This window comes from Chroicocephalus ridibundus, chromosome 10, assembly GCF_963924245.1.
Source record: "Chroicocephalus ridibundus chromosome 10, bChrRid1.1, whole genome shotgun sequence".
NCBI lineage: Eukaryota > Metazoa > Chordata > Aves > Charadriiformes > Laridae > Chroicocephalus > Chroicocephalus ridibundus.
In genome coordinates, this window is record NC_086293.1 from 20,069,903 (window position 1) to 20,091,716 (window position 21,814).

A 21,814-nucleotide genomic window follows, 5' to 3' on the forward strand; every position below is an offset into this window, starting at 1 on the left:
GCTTAAAAAGAAAAAAAAAAAAAAAAGAGTTATTTTCCCAATTTTAGGTAGTCAAGAGGTTCATGAATTTTCAGTGCTTGGGTTAATGCTGCGATTTGGGCTGACTGAGCAATCAGGCTCGTTACCGGCCTTGCCTCTGCATCGGTGCGGCGCTAGGCAGGAGAAATGACTAAGAGCAGAAAGAGAAGGAATTTATTTTTTAAAAAAAAAACAAAGTACACCCCCCTCCTTAAGAAAAAAAAATAAAAGCTCAGAAAAAAGTGACTCAATTAATACACCAGCTTGAGTGGCAGAGCAGGAAATTGGCTGAAAATGAACAAAGAGCCACGCGGCAGGGATGCTCATGCAAGCAAATGCCAATTCACACTTCGGCAGGCGGCGCGTGGCAGCTTCCTTTCCTGTTCAAACATTTTAGCCAGATAATGAGCGAAAAACCCAAACATTTTTCACATAATCAACTGAGTTTGGAAGGGAGAAGCAATAGAGGAAGGGGGGCCGCGGTGCTAATTATTTGCTGGCTGATACGGCTGTCAGCGAAGCAGCACGGGGCTGTGCGGGGGGTGCGTTGCTAATTGCCGGCAGCGGCTGCAGCTCGGGTCGCTCCTCTTGGCCGCTTGGCTGGTGGTGGAAGCTGTTGTTGGTGCATGGGCAACCGGGCTTCTTGCTGAAATACTAGCCAAGGCACGTTTGTCAACAGCTATTGGAGTAGGGAGGGTAACCGTTCGCAAACTGGGGTTTCCTATCAGTATCGATTGGGGATGCGATGGGGAAATGACGCACAGACGGGCGCTGGTGGCAGTCTGGTCCAGGGTGGTGTGTTTATGTGAAGCAGATGGTCGACTGCTTTACTTTGCCAGCAGATTATGGAGCTGGCTTCGAACCATCTTGCGTGGTTTCCCGGGAACACAGGGATCCCATCGGCAGCAGAACGTTGCTGCCTTGAGCACGTTACCTGGGGTCAGAGCTGGCAGCGATGCTCTTACGTGGAAGGCAGCTGTGAGCTGGGGTGGTCCTCCCCATCCATGGTGTCCTGTGTGACCGAAGGCACGCTGATGCTCCAGTGGCATCGAAAGGCTCCAGCCCTGGATGTCCCAGGGTGTTTTGCAGGTGCCTTTTGCAGAATTACCTCCAGTGCTGAAAGAGCAACCTCGTGCTGGGTATCCTGAGCTGCTGTTTTGGGATTCCTCCCCCAATGTGCTGCTGCATTTGGGAAAGAAATAAAAGGAGATTGTAGCTGCTGGGCTGAGTGGCGTGGGCAGGGAGTAGCTGGACCAGCATTGTCCTGCTGCTCCCCTGGGAAACTCCACCTTGCTTTATATTCCCAGACTGTCCCCATTTTCTGACTCTGCAGTTCTCCAAGGCATGGGGTGGCAGAGAGGGTAAGGCAGGATATTAGGAAAAACCTTCCGGAGAGACAAGTTAAGATGAACATGGCCAACAGTAGCAGAGATGGAAAGCTCTGAATCTTTATTGCTATCAAACAGCTACCGAAGAAGAGATGGCGTGTGGCTTTCAGTTTGGTTTTGGTTGGTTTTGGTTTTGTTGTTTGTTGTTGTTGTTTTGTATTTTTTAATTGGATGCTGGAACTAAACTGCCTCAAGTAAATTAAAGTGCTTTCCAGAGTCATTAAACCCAGATTAACCTTGACCCTGGTCTCCCCATCACCCGAAGAACCATTGCTATGAAAAATGCAAATTGCACTTTCAAGCCTTCTGCTCTTAGAACTGATGCCAGGGTGTACCAGCACCTACCTGAAATCAGTGTCTTGCCGTGGTGCTTGCTGTAATTCTGTAGCCAAATGCTGCTGCTTTCACCGTCAGCTTTGAGTAACGCTGCAAGGTCTCCATGGTCGGGACAGTGCTGTTTTATCCTACCTGTTCTTCCCCTTATTTTTTGAAAGGCAGAGCTTCTGCCCCCTGTTTCACAGGGGGCCTGGATGCTTGGGTGTCAAGGTTCAATGTGTTTTGGCAGCAATGGCTTGGCGTAGCTCGGTGGTGGTCTAGTGCCAAGTGCTAGTTCTTACTTCATTAGAAACCTTCAGTTTAGTGGTGATGGAAAAGCATTCAGAGTGATACAGGAGAAGAGTCCGGGGTCTGGATATCTACATTGTCCCTTTATGGGCTGCAAAATTTGGTCTGAAAAACAAAATGGTGTTTCTTTTTCATCTGAAACTTTTTAGGTTTGAAAGCACAGATTTGAGTCAGCCAAAACTTTTCGCTGAGTGTTGTCGCCTTGTGAAGTTACTTCAGCTCGGCGCAACAAGAATTAAAACTAGATTAGGAAAAAAAAAATTGCCTTTTTGGAAATGACTTTATTGAAACCTTGTGTCGTTTTATGTTTAAAAAACGCTCAAGCCCTTGAGCGAAATTCCCTTGCTAGAGGTTAAGCGTAACCCACGTGATTCAGTTTACACCATCGCTGTGGGCAGAGCGGGCTGCCAGCAAACTGAACAGGGGTGTTGGTTTCTCTGCCTACGGACCACTGTCCAGAATGGGGCCGAACAAAAGTGGTTGTTCCCTTCGTACGCAGCAGGACAAAAACTCTGTAACTTAAATAGAAGCTACTGAAATGAAAGACTGCGGATGGGAATAAACGGGTAAGGTTTTCAGTAACCCATATTTAAACTATCACGTACAACTTCTAAACCTTCGTAGCTATTGAAAAATTGGGAAGGGCCATCCAGGAATGTGGTCTGAGAACGGGAGTTATTTGATACTACATGGTTACTGGGAAATACTGATTGAGAAAGCTCCAGCGTTTTAGGAAATGCCATAAAAATAGACATTTTAGATAGATGGCAGTGAAATCTGTAGAAGCATGTTCCCTCTGTGCAAATAACCTTTATGCTATATAGGAGTCTTCCAATAGGAGGATACAGAGATATTTAAATACTTTAAATTTAAATTTAAACTTATGCTGGATGGTGCATTTGCAGTGCATAATACTGTTTTCTCTTTCTGACTTTTCTCTCTGCCTTTCTTTTTTTTTTAAATCACTTAAGAGAAGGTGCTGTCTATATTGTACAGAGGCTGGAACAGCAGCAGGAAAATGTGACTTTGAAATAATGGGATCTATAAGAATAGGCAATTTCGTTCAAGCATAGTGATTTAGTGCCCTGTTAGTGTCCTGATCTATAACTCCATTTCCAAAGACTGTAAGTTTCTTCACAAGCATAATGACAGGCTTAAAACTTGTGAGACTAATGCCACAGCTTTCTCCGTCCTCAGCTGTTCCACGTAATTACAGGAGTATGGGAATTTCGTTCTCTTCTAACGGATTAGCTCCAAGAGGAATAAATCAGATAATGTTATTGCCTTCTTGTTTCTTTCCCTCCCTCTCTAAAAAGCAAGACAGCCTGCACGGCGCAGTACAAAGCCAGGGCTGGTAATGTTTTTTCTTGCCTACGGCCTGTGATATGGATGTGATCCCAATTACGGTGTCACCAGGACAAACGTTTTGTAGCGCTCTGGTTCTGCTGTTTGTTGCTTTTGGTACTAATTTCAGCTTCTGTGTTCGCTCTGCTCACAGACGATGGCCCTTACTCGAAGGGAAGCAAGGACTCCGGTGGGATGGACGCAGCCCTGGTCTCCAGGAGGCAAAGCATCCCAGGTAAAGGAGGGGATCAGCTTCTGCTCTAGAACATCAGGGCATCCATTACACTTTACCTGGCTACCCCTAAAATGGGTAAAACCCTCCAAAAAAGCCCATTTCGTTGCCTCTATCAGCAAGGCTTTTGCTGGAGGGCAGAAATGGATGGTAGTAACCGGTCTCAGTGAGTGTTACGTTACTGGTGCAATCACAGTCTGTTGATGGAGATGTTGGTGGTGGTTACAGTGATCTGGGAAAGGAGCAGTTCCTGCACTGGGCTGACACCCACAAAGAGGAAAACAGCAGAAAAGAAGAGAGGGAAGAAGCACTGCCACATCCCAGCTCTCCGGGTGGGGAGGGAGACTGGCAGTGTCTGGCAAGCTTCGTATTTCCCATGTGTGACTAAGTTTGTTTTGATATTTAGTCAGTCACAGCAGACTTCTGTGTGAGATAAACCTTCCTGTGCAGAAACGCCCCTGGGGGCTGAAGAGGGAGTGGAGAAATGGTAGTATGTTTGCCACTGGTGGTGCTGGGCTTTGTCTACCAGCAGCACGCCAGCAGGTTTGGATGGGCTGCTCCGCACAACTCAGCTCCTTCCTAATAATAGTCCGGGGCTTCATTTTCACCTCTGACCATTAATGACCCAGTCACAGGTTTGGTTTGGTGTGCTGTAGGGGATGGGGAGGAAATGGGCCCCTTTTGCCATTCATCATTCGGCAGTTTTTCTAGGGGATATCTTCTGCATCCACTGGGGCTTCTGCAACACGTTGCCGCTGTTCCGCAGCCCTGATGGAGAGAGGCTGACTCCCCGTTCACAAGATCCAGTCTGTCCAACCACCTCAGCTCAAGGCATCTTAATGGGGAGGGCAAAACTCAGGTGTGCTCTTCCTGCCCTGGGATGCTTTGAGCAGCAAAACCCAAGCACGTATGCCAGCAGAAGAAATCCGAGACTACTCTCGTATGGCACTTACAGACCATGTCTCGAAGGAACCAGACTGTGCTTGACGAGCTCGCTTTCACATCTGTGCGCGTCTGTCGTAGCGGCAGTAGATTTATAGCGGCATTGGTCAAAATACTTTCTTGCTTACCTTAATAGATTGATCTCAGGGACTTGCCTTTTTTCAGAGCAGCGATTTCTCCTTGAACCCATAACGATGGGTAATTGGACTCTGGGAGTTCTCATTTTAAACACTTATCAAGGATCAAAATTAAACCCCATTGAAGAGCTAATAATCCCCCCTTGCAGCACCATCTGTGTGGATCAGTCATATCTGTAGTTGAGAGGAAGTTTGCAGGATAGTGCCGGATGGTGTTCCTTCCAGCACGGCTGGGAGCCCCCACAAAGTTTTTGGCAGCCCCTGGGGTCCCGGGTTGGTGAATTGAAAACTAAGTTACGGTAGTTGGCAAGGGATCAAAACTGAGTTTGAAGAGCAGAAGCATTATGGACCTGACATTTTACAAGGAGCTGCCAGCGCCACGTTAAATAGGCGCCCAGCAGTGCCTGAACGCCTTCCAGACTGGCGCGAGATTGCAAAGAGGTTCCTCGCTCACGTTAATCAAGTGCGTGGATTATTCCTGGAAGTGCTTTACAGAACAGGTACACGTGGCAGGACTCGTAAGGGAGGTGCAATTTCTGGTGTCATGGTGGCGTTGCACGAGGAGCAAAGTGCTAGTGGCGATGAGGCACCACAGCGCCAAATGACACCGTGTTTTCTCCCAGTGGAGGAGGATGGAGGGGGGAAGCCCTGCGCCAGCATGGACCTTCTGTGTCAGTATGTTGTTTAAGAGACTCTGGAAATCAGAGTGCAAGAGGTTTCAGATGTTTCCTCTCCGAATAGAGCACCTCATTTAAGCCTGATGGGGTTTGCTGTGCAAATAACATCCTGGGCCGTTCGCAGGGTGGGTTTGAGTCCACAGCGGTGGCTCTGCTGTTTGCCATGTGCTGCCAGTGTCCATCACCACCTTCCCCTGCATGGTCTTGGAGAAAGGTGCCCTGTGTGAGGGAGATTGTTTTCCTCCTGTAAAACTGTGGGAGATTGCAGACCACCAGAGATAGTGGAGGTGGATGGATCACGTTGCAGACAAATTCTGCAAAAGCTTCTTAGAGGAGGCTCTGGCAAGGCATGAAAGTCATCTGACTTGCCCCTGGGCTAGTCCTCCTCTGAGCAAAGAGCGCGAGTGCCGTCACGTGGATTAATGCGGAGCTGCCTTTTGCCAAGTCCACAGAGCTCTTGGTCTTTCCTCAGGCCGGTGCCAGCTTTCCTCCTAATTTACTCCCCTCCTCCATGTCAAATCCAGAAGTTGGAATAGTTTAGGGACTCTGTTTTTGTGAAACCCAGACGTGAGCTGTACTAGGCTCAAAACTGGCATCAGGTTGGGCTTACATACAGGTGCTGGACAAACAAGAGCGTCATCTTGGACTAGAGGAAAGTGAAATGTGGGCTGCCTGCAGCAAACAGAGAAGCGGTACTGGTGCAGCAGGCGTGGGGGGTGCATCCCCTAAACCTGACCCTGCTATACACATTATGGCTGACAATGCATGTGGAACCAGTTACGTTGTACAAGCGACTGGCGTGTTCAGTTCCCGCTAGGAATGACGTGGGTAATATGGAAGAAGTTTGCCTTAGACTTGGTGCAGACGGGTGGGGAAACTGCTGTGAATGAATGAAGGTCATGCCTCCCCCTCCCTCCCCTGCTGCTGGCAGGATCCCACCCCTCTCCACATTATGTTCTTTATCTCCCAACTGTATTGATGTCTCATGGTATTTTTTTAATCACAATATTTTAAGATCCACCCTGTTCTGTCCATCCAGGCAGCTACTGCAGGTCCACAGCATCCTCGTACCTGGTAACTGTGACTGCCTGACACGAGCCCTCCTAACACCCTCCCCACTCTGTAGCAAACATAGCTCCTGAGGGAATCTCCCTGGACCGTTGCGGAGATCCCATCACCCTGGGTTTGAGTCCTTCCACTGCCTCCAGCACCAACACCTTGAAACACAAGGGTTTTATCCTCTCCCAAGCCCTCACTCCTCTGCCTTGTCCTGCTTGGTCCTACCTGCCAGACCCGCGTGCGAATGCTTTCCCTCCACCAGGACACACTTCTGTTTCACAACTTAATTTTAAATAGACTGAAGCTTTCTCTTCTTGCAAATTGTACAAATCATCCCAGGTCTGCTCTCCTGCCACCCGTAGGAAAAGGATGTCTTTGGGATTGGGAGGAATGCGCCTTCCACTGAGATGTTTATCTTTATTCCTGATCTTTCAGAGGAGTTCAGAGGGGTCACCATCGTGGAGCTGATTAAGAAGGAAGGAAGCACCCTTGGGTTAACCATTTCAGGTGGCACGGACAAAGATGGAAAGCCAAGGGTCTCCAATCTGAGGCCGGGAGGACTGGCTGCAAGGTGAGAAATGGCAATGGGGTGCAGAGAGCACAGTAAAACTAGAGAGAATAGCTGCATGTTCACGTTCTAACTACTGAATGAATATGGTTATAATTAAAATAGTTGGCACCCGACTCCCTTTTTTCAAGTGCCCCAGAATGCAAAGTTGTTGCTTCAGTAAGTGGAATATCTTCTATTTTGAGTTATTTCCCATGCTCTGTGCAATTATGCTCTGAAATTTTGTGTAGGGAGGGATATTTGGGATTCTGTGAAATTAGGCAGCCTTGTCAGGAGAGCTGCATGGTACAATACATCTTGATCAAGCTAAGTGGCTTAATATTGTATCTGTTCTGAATACTGAGTGTGTCAGTAACGTTATTGGCTCAGAAAAGGAATGGGAGAAGAAAGGCTCCAAGAAGCAGAAAAAGGGAAGGAGTAATTGAACAATTTTGCAGAAAACAGGCAAAAGGAAAGATGTTTTCTTTTTCCGTGCTGGTTTTTTTTTTTGTTTCCGGACAGCTCTTGATGTGCTTCTCTTTGACTGATTGCTCTACATGAATGGGAACTGAGCAACAAAAAGAGAGGTTGTGAACACGTATACTGCGATTGTTGCTGTATGTACCGATCTGAACACTTGCCACTAGGAAAGACAGATGGCTTCGATTTTACCACTCCCCTCTGCTAGCGGGCACACGCAATCAGACAGCTAAGATCAGCCCGACGCTGGTGGCTTGTTCAGAAAGTCCCCCAGTTACCAAAGGTTCATTGGGCACGTCCAGGCGGAGCGTAGCAGATTTTGTGCTACCACTGGTTTTGTTTTTTTTAATTATTATTATTATTATTATTATTATTTACTTGCAGAAGCGACCAGCTGAACGTCGGGGATTACATCAAGTCGGTGAATGGCATTAACCTGACCAAGCTGCGGCACGACGAGATCATAAGCCTGCTGAAAAACGTGGGCGAAAGGGTAGTGCTGGAAGTAGAGTACGAGCTCCCGCCAGCCGGTGGGTGCCTCTCCGATAACGCTACTCTCTTTTCTTGGCTGCTTTTTGTCCTGGGATACAGATGGGCTCGCTCGTGCATTAGCCGTGGTGGCCAAGGCAGTATCCAGGGGCATTTTGACGTTCCGCCTTCATCTGCTCGCAGCGCCGCGGTGGATGCTGCGGAGCTGTGTGCAGTCGGAGCAGAGTGCTTTTTCCGGCACAGTGGGTGCCTGTTCATGCACACCGCTGGGAGATGGCTGATTAGGTCTGTCTTGCCTTGGAGTGACTCGGTAGCGCAGGCCAATCTGCCTCCTGATGCTGCCGCGGCTTGTTTTGCTTTTTGCCTTTTGGAGCATGGCTATGGGAGGTTTTGTTCAGTCTTAAACATGTATTGCCGGATCCTCTTTTCTGAATTGCGGCAAGGGCTGTTATTCCTCAAGATGCTTTGAAACGTTATGTGTTTTCCGAAGGGAAGCTGAAGCAATCTGCTTTCGGGCTAAGGAGCCCCGGCAGAAGCTGGCAAGCCCAACTGGCGCTAACAGGGCTTGTGTCCTGACATGGGAGACTATGTGCTCTTGCCCTCGTTTGTTTGTTCTGATTAAAACAAATTCCTCGATAGGAACTCGTTTCTCAAGTTTCTCGTCACAGGCTTTCCATTGTGAAAATGATCTCCCCAGTTATTACTCACGCAGTTACCCAGATCAATCAGAGGATGATTGGCCAGAAGAAATAGAACAGCTAAAAATAAGATGACAGGAAAAACAAAACTAATGAAATCTAAACATTTTGCCCCAGATAGGAAGCTATCTTACGCTTCAGAGCTTTGCTATAGCTGCTGCGTTTATGTGAAAAGTATCGAATATATAAATGATCGTATAAAGCCCCAAGAAGAAAAGAAAAACACCATCTGAATTAGCTGAATTTCCATCCGTCAGCCCTCTCTGTTCTGCTGTAAATGTTAGTTAGCTTTTGCATACAACCCCGGTAAAACAAACCCTGTGGTTCAAGTTTTCCGTGTTGTCATACTAGGAGAGATGACAGCTCTTAACCTTCCTCCTTAGCCGGGAGCCTGGCTCTCAGGAATCTGATAAGCTGTACTTACCAGGGAAGGAGCAGTGCCAATACCGCATGGCTCGATCAATAGCAGCGATGCGAAATGTCCCCGGCTCTGAACGGGCAGGGAGAGCACGCTGGAACAGTCACTTCTCTCCAATGAGATTATTGATGCTGTTTATGACTAATCCAAACAAAGAGGCACTGCAAAATACAGGGAATTGTCAATTATTGCCTTGCTCCAGTTCATTGTGGGCTTTTATCTGCGGCGAGGGTTTGTTATTGCTGCGTGCACCCGCCTCCCGCTCTCATTCTCATTCCCTGGGCAAAGAGCAGAAATAGAGTGCAGTTCAATCGCTTGTGCTTGTGGGTTTGAATTTTTCTCCCCACTTTGTAATTTCCGGCTTTGGAAGAGACCTTGCAAGTCCAAGTCTGGTTTTCAGGCCACTGTGTCATATCATCTCTTTCATAAATAAACCGAGCCCTGTGTTAACACTAGCTTAGGTTTCCCTGCTCCCCGCTGATCTTACGAAAGACTGTCGCAGAGCTTCACGCTTGGATGCTTAGGACAGAAATTGGATGGTTTCTGAACACATTTGTGGATGCTTTATACCCTTTTCTCGGTATGTGAGTATCACCCCTTAGCTGGGAGCCTTCCCGTGCCCGGAGCTTTTCCCTTCTGGAGCATTTCCAGGCTGTGTCCCTGTCAGCAGTCTGCGTGCAGCCGCAGGAGCAGAGCGGCTGTGCGAGGGACAGTGTTTTGGGGGTTTATTTGCCCTCGCTGCAGCCTGGTCCCCAGGGCCGCCTGCCTGCCCGGCAGTACCGTGCCTCCAGTGCACATCTTTTGGGTTAGTTTATCCCTAATTTGCGTGCAGGTTGCAAGCCCGCAGGGTGCTTGGCAGTGAGGACCAACGTGGTCAGTGAGGACAGTGGAGAGATTTGCTTCAAAAAAACCACCCCTCCTAAGCCAAGGGGAAACGTTAGCGCGGACGTGCCTAGGAGAGCCTTCAGCTCCGATTTGCCAGGCTGAAGTCAAGCCCCTGGTCTCTTTTCTGATTATCTTTGTGGCCATTCATTGCACTTGGTTTGAAGCTTAGGAATTGATCTTTTTGGAGCGGACCAGGCTGAAACGCCTTGTGCGGTTCTGGGTGGAGAAGAGTGGGAAATTGTCCCACATTCACCGCAGTAGTTCAATAAATCATTAAATAGCAGGGGATGGCAAGGGACGGAAACAGTTTCTTTCTTTTTCTCTTTACTTTTGTACATTAAATAGTACTGTGTATTTAACATAAAATTACTGATCTGCCCCTAGGATCAGTTTAAAGTATTCACTTAATCTTTTTTTAAAGTCAAAATATGAGAGGTAAGGGAAAAATAACCCAACCTTTTGCACTGAGGATTTGGGATTTTCATTTTCTTTAAGGTCAGCCGGTGACTTGATTCCTTACGTTACTGCTGGGTTTTTTTAATAAGTTTCCATCTGCGGCAGAAGCTTCTGGCTTTTGAGTAATGCTGAGCACATTAAAGCCAGTTGATAAACGAGATGGTTTTACTTGAATGTCAGAGTATTAACCAAGACAAATTTGAGGGGAGATGCACAACACCGAGCTGGTGAAATCATCCTAAAACATGATGCTTGGTTCTGATGAAGGTTCGTGGGTCCAGGTCAGGCTTTTTTTACCTCCAAACAGAGAAGATACAATATGCGTATGGGGCTGGACTTTGATTTCAATGCCCTTTGGATGCGTTTTGGTATTATTTTGTAGGGTTGTGTGAAAAAGTGGCAACTGGGTCTTTCTCTCTTCCCTTAGTGCCAGAGAGCAGCGCTGGCATTATTCCCAAGACCATTGAGGTGTCCCTCTACAAGGAAGGCAACAGCTTTGGCTTCGTGCTGAGAGGTTAGTGGCTTCTCCAATGGAAAAAAAAGAGCGAACAAGCTCTGGCAGAGGTGATTTGTGAAGCGGGAAGAGAAAAGTAGGAAAATGAATGTCATAAACCTCAGCTGAAAGCGAAAGCGTGTCCTGGAGAGCATCCCATGCAGCCTTCAAGGGCTGCCGGCTGCCTAATCCAGGGCAGTCTTTTTGCTTTCAGGCTGTGTCAGCCGTTACGTGATAAATGTCTCTCCTTTCTCGGCACTCTCATTCAGACTTTCAAACCTCCAGTGACTTACGGCTTTCCCGGTTTGATTACAGGGGGAGCCCATGAAGACTGGCACAAGTCCAGGCCGCTGGTGCTCACCTACGTGAGGCCGGGTGGCCCAGCAGACAGGTAACGCTCGCGTTGCGCCTCCAGCGTTTGCTTTCGCATGACAGACCAGCAGCTCTCACCGTGCTCTTGGACATGTCTCCTTCTTGTCCTTCTTGCCCCAAGGCTTCTCGTTGGCGTGGTGTGGAATGACACAGATTGCGTGTGGGGAGGAGGGGTCCAGTGCTCGTAGGCTGACCCGGGTGTAGATGTTATAGTTATAAGCAGAAACTGCTCTTCCAGAGGCAGCCGCTTAATTGAACCTGTGCAGATGAAGAGCTGATGCTGTGTTAGAAACCGGGAGGCGGCCTATCTGTTCTCATGCTGCTAATTTAATATGATGGGCCTGGAACTATAAATAACCCAAACCGTTGTCCCAAGGAGTGTTCAGTTCCTACAGGATCGAAGTAATTGACTTTTTAATATATATAACCCCCCCCATATATTAAAAAAATATATAGATATAGAATTATATGAAGTATATATACACAAAATATATAGCTATATTATAAAGATGTATAAACATATATAGAAAATACATCTGAATATAAATAAATACATATATATACAAAGACAAAAATTTTCAGTACCTTTTGCCTGTGGCTTCCTGCAGGGAAGGGTCCTTGAAAATTGGGGACAGGCTGCTGAGTGTCGATGGGATCCCTCTGCACAGCATGACCCACGCCGATGCCCTCAACATCCTGCGGCAGTGCAGCCAGGAGGCACTCTTCCAGATCGAGTATGACGTGACCATCATGGGTAAGGCAGAGACGGTTGTGGTGGCGTTTTCTCTGACTGCCTGGAAAGTATGTGAGACTAGAGACAGCAACAGGGATGCTCGCTTTCAGTGGAAAAATTGCTGAGCAGTGCGCTGCCAGCATGGGTGTAGGGCGTAGAGTTCAAAGACGGCTTAGTTAAATGCATTTGAGATGCCCGTATCCGATGATGTGCCTCGATGGGAACGATGACTGATTTTAGAGGAGGGGGGGAAAAAGGGGCTTTCTCACGTAGGCAAAGAGGGCATAGAGTTAAATCAGAGTTAAAGGGCGCTGGAATGTCGGTGCTCCGCCAGCACTGGAAACAACGCTATTAAATATGTGTAGGAGAGAGAGCTGCATGCAGGCAGAGACTCGATGTGGCTGCAGCTTTGGTTCTGAATTTTGACCCTGCCTAATTCTAGAGATGTTCCCTTTCTTAGAAACGTTAGTTCAGATCTGCTGCCGAAATAAATGCGGGGCGATCAACTGATTGACCCCAAAGAGGACAGGATTTACTGGAGGGCAGAGGATGGGTATTTCTAAAAAATGTTCTGCACAGTAGATACTAAGTTTGAGGGTTGGGAGGGTTGGTGGGTTTTTTTAATATTTTATTTATTTGATTTTCAGTTTCAAGCTCTGGGAAAAGGTTTATTATTAGCTACTGTAAAGTCATTTTGAGCTGGGTTTGTGACACACAGCTGTTCCTGCAGGGAGCGTTGTTAATGAGTTTAAGGTTACCACAGAGTCCGAAGCTGTGTTGGCTCTGGAAACTCGTTGAGCTGTGCATTAGATTTTGATGTTCCATATACGTCTCCAGAGGGTTTCTGCCTCCACTGGAGCCGCAAGCTGGCCTAGGTTGGGGTTTTTTCCCGCAAATGTTGCAAACCAGACCAGCACGCCTGAGCCTAGGATCCAGCAAGGAATAGGAATCCGTGATATCAGGTTGTTCTTTGATTTGTCAGTGAGGAGGGAAATAAAAAGAATCTGCAGCTCAGAGAGTTTAATACCACGGTACCCTCAAGGAAAGAGAGCTGAGAACACCAGAACTCGCTCCATGCAATGTGCGAGAGGGTTGCACCAGGACGAGGGACCTCCTCGTGCCAGCCCTGAGGGCTTTCTGCTTCCTTTTCAGTCTCCTTTCCCCAAGCTTTCCCCTCCCTTTCGGCAGAAACTCCACAAGCGTGGACATGCCGGGTCTCCCCTGGGGCAGGAGGCTGCCAGGGCCTGGGCAACTGTGTGCCACGCAGGCACGTGCTCCGCTGGGAGAGCTGGAAGGAAAAACCTGCCGTTGCCTGCAACCTGCCTGGCGTCTGCCGTGCTGCGGGAGCAGCTTCTCTTTAGAAATTGGCTGCTATTCATAAAAAAGAGGAACCACTTAAATGATGGAAAACAGAAGCTACCCAAACCCTATTTTCTACCTTTCTACGTGCTTGTGATTGTGGTAGCTCTGCCGTGGTCAGTGAGGGATGCCCGTTCCTCTCCTCGCAGCCTGGCAGCCCTACCCGGGCAGGGGACAGGTGGAGTTAAGGAGGGATTTTGCCCACAGCTGTCAAGTCTGAGCAGTAGCAAGCAATTAATGGTGCGTGCAAAATGGGCTTTTGGGGGTTTTTGTTGTTTGTACGGTCCCCTGGTGCCTATGTTGCAGAAAGTTGATTGTTTTAAAACCTGACTTAGAGCAAAAATAGCCATGAAGGTGCCTGGGTATTTCTTCTTGAGTAACTCTCCCAAGTCAAAATGTTAGGGTTGAGTGAACACAGAGCCGTGGCAGGGTTTTATGCAGTGATTCTCCATCTTGTGTTGCTCTACATCGGACCACGGCCACGTGCTTCCCAAGATGTAAAACCAACCCCTTTCTTAGATAATTTCTGCGTAGAAAGTTCTTCTCCCCAACCCTGTAAAGGGATATGCTTGCTCTGCTTTCTTTTAAGGCAAGATGATGTAGAACGTTTAGCTTAAAACAGTCTCTGCAGACAGTTTTGCCAGGCAACAGCTAATAACTGCAACAGGAGATGAGTGCGTCATCCCCAAATCACAACTATTGCAGACGTTCTCTTTCCCAGCCACAGCAAGATGATGAGGGAAGGGAGGAGCAGGTGCTGGAAGCCGCGTGGGGATGTTATTAGCCTGAAGGGAGCGCTCCTAATTCCCATTTTGAAAACTTGGTGAAGGGGCTGGAGGGACACGTGGCCACACAATTCACTTGACCCTTTATAAGAGCTGGGGACGTCACCATGAAGTGGTGCTTGGCCTGTTCATCCCCAGGGAAAATAAGAGTTTTTTGCGTCGTGCTCGCTCTCCGCTGCCGCCGTTCGCGCTGGGGTGGTGTGGGCTGACCCTCGAGGAGGGAAAGTCGTTTTTCTGCATCTGTCCTTGGTGAGGGACCAAGGCTTCTGCGGGGGAGTGTTGCGTCACGGCGTTCCCCAGCTGGCTGCGTGGTTTCCCAGCCAAAATTGTGCACTGAGGACGAGCTGCGTGGGGCCAGCCCTGCTCTCGGTGCGAGGGAGGCGGCAGCTGCTTGCCACCGCCACGGAGCATCCCCCGGCGGTCGGGCTTTCACCAGGGAGGCCAGTGTGGGATGGGGCCGCAGCAGGCTTTTAATCAAATTGGCTGAGATTTCTCAAGGCCACCAAAGGAATTAAATTAATCTGCCATTTCCATTTAAAAGGAGTGTGAACTGTGCGTGCACCTCCCTGGGGCATCGGGAAAATCTCCGCCCTTTGCCAGATAAACGTTGCAATAAACAGATGCTTTCCCGCTGCCACGCTCTATCTTATGTACCTTAAAAAAAAGAGGGGGGGGGAAGGGAAGGGGAAAAAACCAACACCCAAACTGATCAGCCAGAAGCTGGTGGCATTTGAATAGTCACTCTGTAAATAAGCCGGGTGTGCCATGACAGGAGGCACTGGGCTGCAAGCCTTTAGGGTTGACTCATGGAGGGGGGAAGCTCTCTGCCAGAGATAACGACTGAGCAAAGGGATTTGCGGTGCCTTCTCCTCCTCTCCCTTCCCCCTGCCTGCCCGTTCGTTTTTAGGATGGAGACTTTGAGGCCGGTGGGGCTCTCCTGCGGATGGAGTGGAGGGCTGGTGGTGTCCCACAAACAGGTGACCGCTCGGCGTCTGCTGGGCGGTGGCATGAAGTAGGGCCTGAAGAAAGGGGCCCGTGAAGTCAAAAGCCTCCATGTGCCTGTGAAGCCAGAGGGATCGTGAGCCGCTGGGCTGTGTCAGGAAGGGAGCAGCTCCCTGGTTTGGTTCTTCTAAAAGGTTTTCTTTTCTTTTTTTTTTTTTTTGCATCTGCAAATGGAGTGCCTTTTCCCTTTTCCCTTTCCCCTTTTCCCTTTTCCCCTTTCCCTTGTATTTTAGGACAAGTTGCGTGACAGCTGTGCCTCAGTTTCCTAATCTGTAAAATGTTACCATCCTCCTCTGGGAAGCACAATTCATTGCTTGCAAAACACTTTCATACCCTTACCTGAAAATCCACAACACCCGTGTAAGGCAGCATATGCATGTGTGGTTTTTCTGTTTCTTCATAACAAAACCCTAGAGAAATGATGCAAGCTGATGTATCCATATTAAACTCGGTGTCACTGGCCTCAGTGATACTGGTTCTGCAACGGAGTGATTTTTGGCCCTCAGTACATGCTGAGCAGCGTTTGAGTTGAGTATCTCATGAGTGCTGAGCCTCCAGAACAACTGCTTAGACTCTCTTGGCTTGCGAGAAAGGATCTTGCTTTAAGTAAGGTGAGCTTTGCTGTGAAACGCAGGAGAGCCGCGGGTGTCTTTTCCACAGATGCTGGATGAGGTTGCAGCCGTGTGTGGTGTTGCAGAAACACCTCGCGGTGCCAAAGCAGCAACGCCAGTTGACTCCCTGCAGTAAGGTGATTGCATGGCCTGCCCTGGCCTCTCCATGTTTCTTTTAAATTAGCTTGGGTGTAATAGCCCCATGTTAATCACGCCTCACAAATATTGCTAAATAGCAGACTCCTGACCTTTGATTTGAGCCAAGTCTTTCCCTAGAATAATTAATAGAGGCTTGGCTGGTATTGCCTCAACAAATGCCTCTCAAATGGATTTGGAGCAGTTCTCATCTATGCCGCTGGGGATGAGAATTAAAAGGGACGTCAGGGTGGCCTGGGTGATGGGAGGCGAGACTGTGGGCTGGAGGCAGGGCTGTGATTTCCTACAGTCTTATCGATGCCTAGATCCTGGCATGGGAGTAGGTACCCAAAGCTCGCTCTTCTCACCATTGTGCTGAGACCTCCCGGGGAAACGCTTGGTGAAGCTGAGAAGCTTGGACGCTGGGTAAAGCCGAGAGGAGTAGGTATTTGCCTTGGAAAGAAAGGTCTACCACTCTGGCAAGCTTTTTTCATGATTCTTTTTTTTTTTCCTGTCTCCTTCCCATCAGCTGGAGGAATATAAATCTGTGTCCCTCTGCAAAAGATATGTGCTGGCCACATATGGACTGCAAAAACAACGTATAGCTGATGTTTGCTGTTGGAAGAGATCCTCGGTGTCTTGTTGCGTCCTTTGCTAACAAAGGCTTAAATGCACCTTCCGCAGGCTTTAGCTGGGTGCTTTGTGCATCTTTTGATTGAATGGGGCTGTGCTTTTTGCCAGGGCCTGCGGGTCTCCCCAGTGGTCCTTCTCAACAGAGAATAATCAGTGTTTTATTTGAAGCCTGCATAACCTTTAACATGGCTCATTCCTCCTCCTCCCTCCCCTGGGAAAAAGGGCACTGTGAGTGACCAGAGCCTGAACATCTCCTGGCTGATCCCCGGGGGAAATTTCCAAGGGAAATTTCTTTCTCCAGGGGCTCAGCATCTTCGACAAATCTCAGGAAAGACCTCACTGCGGCTTAGCTTCCAAGATCTGCATGAATGCTCCTGATTATCAGAGAGCAAGGATGAGCCATGCATCAAGTTTTGGAGCCAAGTAGCATCAGCATTTTTAGTGGAGCACAGCTTTGGAAGAGAAAAGCCTTACTATGAGTAATTAAGGGCTGAGGAGGCATCAAGCTCTCAGGGGCTGTGCTGGCCTTTCCTTCAAAGCGGATGGCTGGGCTTCTATGAACTGGTTTTGTTGGGGGGTCAAACTACCCGTGGGGTGCTGGTTGTGGGTTGTGTGGTGGTGATAAGACGTTTGTGAATCCAGCCTTTTTATGATGGCTTTAGGTAATCTGGAAGCAAACGTGTGTAATAGAGGTGGAGGGAATTTCTGTCTAATCAGCCAGAGACACGGCCGTTCTTCTTCCTCCCCCTTCCTCAGAAGAGATGAATAGGTATGGTGCAGGCTCGTGCTAACAAGTGCAATGTCGTAGGAGTTTCCTAGTCTCACTTAGAACATCTATTAAGCTTATTGCAGAAATGCATCTTTTAAACATGAGTTACCCCTGTATTGTCTGATGGGAGAGAGGAGGCTTTTGTAAGCACGCGGGTAGGTAGCTCTGTGTCTCTGCTCCCACTGTTGCACTGGGGGAGCTGAAATGAGCAGTTGAGGCGATATTTCAAAACTGGTGCTGAAGCACGTAGGAGTTGACTGACTTGTGTGCTGGTCATCAGTTTTTTAAGTTACCGTGTGACACAGACTGTAGGATGTCCAAACTACAGGTTTGCTGATACATACGGCAAGTCAGCGCTATCGGGCGACCCTCTGCATTTAGAAATGGGAAAGGCTGTATGAGAAATGTCTTCAAATGCTCCCTTATTTTGCAGATACTGTGGCAAATGCTTCAGGTCCTTTACTAGTTGAAATAGCAAAGACTCCAGGGTCTACACTAGGAATCACACTGACGACAACCACACACCGGAACAAGCAGGTCATTGTCATCGACAAGATCAAGCCGGCCAGCGTGGTGGACAGGTACAGACCTGAACAGGCTGCTCCTAGCTCTGCTTTTCCTTTCTCCACTGCTTTTTTGTCCCTTATTAGTTATATACCATTCTTCCCTGTCTTGCCTTGAAATGGCCATGTCCACGCGTTCTGAGCACTAAGCATGCTAAAAATATCTGACTCAGCACCAGCAGACACTCCTCAATGGGAATGAACGTAACTCGGTGCACGTGAAAGCTGAGCTCTGTTTTAAAAACCTCAGATCGGACTGCCCTGGAGCTGTGGAATGGCAAACACCTATTCTGGAGACTTCTGGCTAGAGCCTTTTCCAGATGGGCAAGTCAGTGAGTGGCCCTTTACACGGGGATGCAGAGTGACAGACCGTGATGCAGCCCCAGCTGTGGGTAGTTGTCGCTGAGCTGAACTGCTGGCTTGTAGGACTTAACTACATTGCTGGGTGAGCCCTCAGCCATCCAGGCTCGCTATGAGTGGGCACTATTAAAAACTTAAAAGGTCTTTCCCGAGCCATCAGCAGCACTGACTCAAGCACGAACCATCTGAGTTGGTGTTTTGGGCAACGCTTGAACTTCAGGTTCAAATTGGAAGTAAAAAAAATGAGATATGAAAATAAAGTCACATGAATTCACGCGGTCGTTCACAGGTGGATTTTGTTTGTTTCTGCTCCCCACCATAAGGACAAGTTTTTTGTCCATATGTGTAATTACCTCTCTTGCTGTTTCCTTTCCAGATGTGGCGCGTTGCATGTTGGTGACCACATCCTCTCCATCGATGGCACAAGCACAGAGCACTGCTCCTTATTAGAGGCAACTCAACTTTTAGCTGCCACTTCAGAAAATGTCAAGCTGGAGATATTACCTGTTCACCAAAGCAGACTGCCTTTGAAGCCTCCAGAAACAGGTGTGTCCTCTGTGCAAACGCTGTTGGTTGCCCTCAAAACTCACTTGAGGTCCCTACTGGGGTTCTTGCTGCTTTTGAATGCTGGCAGCAGACTCCAAAGAGAGACATCTGTGGAGGAACAAAAAAGATGTTTTGATGAAATGCATGTGATTAGATGACGTTCTTCAAGGATGTGAATAGGGGGAAAAAAAAAAAGGTAACATCTGTGCTTGAATGGGGAAATTGGAGTTGGGAATCCCAGGGTTCTGCAGTGCTGAGTGCTGTGCAAGCTGCTTCCTCAGTACCTCAGATAAGAGACGTTAATGGAGAGGGAGGAAAACAGCCTTGGTGCTGGCAAATGTATTTCCAAGCTCAGCTTTCATTCGCTGGTGCCTGGTAAGGCTTTGTAAAGGACGTGTCATTAGCTAGGCAGAATCCTGCTGGACTTCCTTAGGAAACGCAAGCGTTCATCTTCTGGACCAGCCTGAATGGCCGCTGTGTCGGAGCAGCCAAGGAAGGGTAAAGTGAATGCATCTGTAGCTGCTGCTTTCCACCACCTCCCACCAGAGAAATACTGGGAAAAAAAAAATGTGTCTCCAGTGAAATCGAGGCCAAAATGCCTGTAAACGTCACTAGGAATTCACCCTGATGAGCATCCTTATTGCCCACCTTTAGTTTCTCCTTCCATGGGGAAGACTGACTCAGGCTCACGTATAAAGCTCGTTGTGGTCAAAGCCTCAGTACTAGGAGATTTGTTGCAACTCTTGCATGCAGTCTTTTTACAGCCTGTACTTCTGGTGTTGTAATTCAGGTTTTTCAGGTGTGACTGTTCAGTGCCAGCCCCTTTTGCAACCGTTTTCAATCACTCGTCCCTCAGGACCATGTATTTTAATAATATCGGTGCTCCGTAGCCATGGGCACAGCTCTGCGTTCCATTCCCTTCTAGGGCAGTTTGGGGAAAGAAGGAAAATGTCTGTGTTGTCTTCTTTAACGGGATGTGATGAAACATAAAATCTAATGACATCTCCCTATCTAGAAATAAACCTCTTACATGTCCAGTCCAATTTTTGCAGAATTAAAGCAGTTTAACAACGGGGATGGATGACTTGACCTTTGTGCCCAAGAAAAAATGGAAAGCTATAATCCTTTTTCAATGGCTGTTAAAATAAACTGTTTTCCTCCTTCCATTAGTGCCCTCGTCCTAATCTCCTTTCAGAATATATGCATTCAGCAGCAGCTCAGAGAAGGGGGATCTGTGGAAGGGCAGCTTGGTGTGTTCAGCGCCTTTTTACCCAAACCTCCATACATCAGATCAGTCTCCTGCGGTGGAAATGCAGAACACAAATTTAGGAGAACAACTGAAACACATTAACACTAAAAATAAGGGATGTAACAATTGTTCCCATTTTTGATTAAACCCTTTAGCCCGTGAAGGATCACAGGGAAGGATGCTGCTCATCCGCACGGCTGTTAGGAGGCAGAGGTGTGTGGCTGGAGACCAGTGCTTGGGCCTACACCTCCCACAGCGCTGATGGGGATGGGAAAGGGAGGTGGTGGGGACAGAAGGGCGAGCGCTTTGGCCAACAGGAGCAGCTCGCCAAGCAGTGCTCCTCGGTGGTGTAACCAGCCACAGCGCCGTGCAGCCCATGGAGAGCAGCTGAGGAACCGCACCAAAGTTGACAAACTACATTCGGACCCGGGAGAGACGCTGCTTTCTGCTCCAGACACCAAGTGCCAAGTCCACAGGCTGTTTTTTTTTGAGCTTAGGGAAACAAACAGGGGCAGGAAGGAAAAACGGGACATGCGAAAGTGAACTGTCATGGTTGGAGAGAGAGTGAAGCCCAAGGAATACAGCCAAGGAGAGGAGACCGTGCAGACACATCCCTCTTCAGCAGTTGCTGAAGTCCTTCCAGTGTGGGCCTGTGTGGGGCTTGTCATTATATTTTTTAAACGTGGCTTCTCGTGCAATCAAAATCCAGCTATTGAGGAGGTGGAGAGGGATCTGAACCTGCAGCTGCCATGCAAAAATACGGTCTGATGCTGAAGCACGGATTTGTCAAACTGAGTTTGCTTTCTCTGTGGCAAGGGGGGCATTGGAGAGTTTGGGGGAGGATTACGCCCTGCTCCCAAGATCAGTGGGAGCGGGTGGTGCCTGGGAGCGGTGCTGGGATGGATGGGTTTCCTCAAGCAGGGATGATGTACGAAAGCATGGGGAAAGCTGTTGTAGGTTTTTGTCATGGAATTGTCCAAAATCTCTTCTCTTTCCCAATTCACTGACATCTGAGTTTCAAAGGCACTTTTTTTTTTTTCTGTCGCGTCAGATATAAGCTAAGAATTCATAGACAAATGGGAGAGCTTTAATTACTTTAAATGGATTAAACGATTTTGTATATATGCCCATAAGCTCTGTCCCTCATGTTCAAAGTATTTAATTTTATTAAGAACTTTCCTTTTTTGTCTAGATGTGGCTACATTTATTCATTTGATTTTTGTTTTTACAAGCTGCCTGGCTCTGAATTTACTTTGGAATCCACAAAATAGAGACCCCAGAGCTGGAAGTGGATTTTTTGAGAGCTTGATAGAATAAGTACTCAAGTCACTAAATGTTTAGCAAAGACTAAATATAATCATTATATTGGCTGGAAAACCTGACCTAAGTGATTTGATGCCTGTGATGCGTGCACAGGAAATAGATTTCTGCTGTTAAAGGCACTAACAGATGACCTTTAGATGAGATGTCTGGGTGGACTCACTAAATAAACTGAGTCCCTGTGGCAGGTTTGCACTCTCAGAAAGCTCTGGTGGTACCAGGGCTGGCGGCGTTTCTGCCTACTTGGAGGACACAGAGCCTGGAGGAGATCTCATCCTGGAAAGGTGGTTGCCAGTCTCTGCAAGTTGGTTGCGAGGTTAAGAGCTCTGGGATAACTCGTGGCTCCAGTGATGCTCCGCTGCGGGATGTCGTTCACGCTTAGCTGAATAAAAGAGACAGTTGCAGTCTTGCTCATTAGCCAGCCTCTTGGAAGAAAAGAGATCCAGACAGCAAGGTGCAGGGACTGGGGAGAGAAACCCCAGCGCTGCTG

General features: G+C 48.1%; 1 protein-coding gene across 8 annotated transcripts in view; it reads left to right on the forward strand.

The window, feature by feature from the left end:
• The window catches only part of GRIP2 (glutamate receptor interacting protein 2), a 307,293-nt gene that overhangs the window by 242,649 nt on the left and 42,830 nt on the right, over window positions 1–21,814 (forward strand). For all 8 annotated transcript variants that reach the window (XR_010072734.1, XM_063347812.1, XM_063347809.1 and 5 more), the window contains exons 2-9: window positions 3,529–3,609; window positions 6,857–6,992; window positions 7,833–7,978; window positions 10,822–10,908; window positions 11,203–11,278; window positions 11,868–12,013; window positions 17,720–17,867; window positions 18,586–18,755. Coding sequence is in view for 7 of the 8 variants with exons in the window: in XM_063347812.1 (XP_063203882.1) it covers window positions 3,529–3,609; window positions 6,857–6,992; window positions 7,833–7,978; window positions 10,822–10,908; window positions 11,203–11,278; window positions 11,868–12,013; window positions 17,720–17,867; window positions 18,586–18,755 (990 nt within the window). In the remaining variant the exon portion in view is untranslated. The remainder of the gene's footprint in view (window positions 1–3,528; window positions 3,610–6,856; window positions 6,993–7,832; window positions 7,979–10,821; window positions 10,909–11,202; window positions 11,279–11,867; window positions 12,014–17,719; window positions 17,868–18,585; window positions 18,756–21,814) is intronic.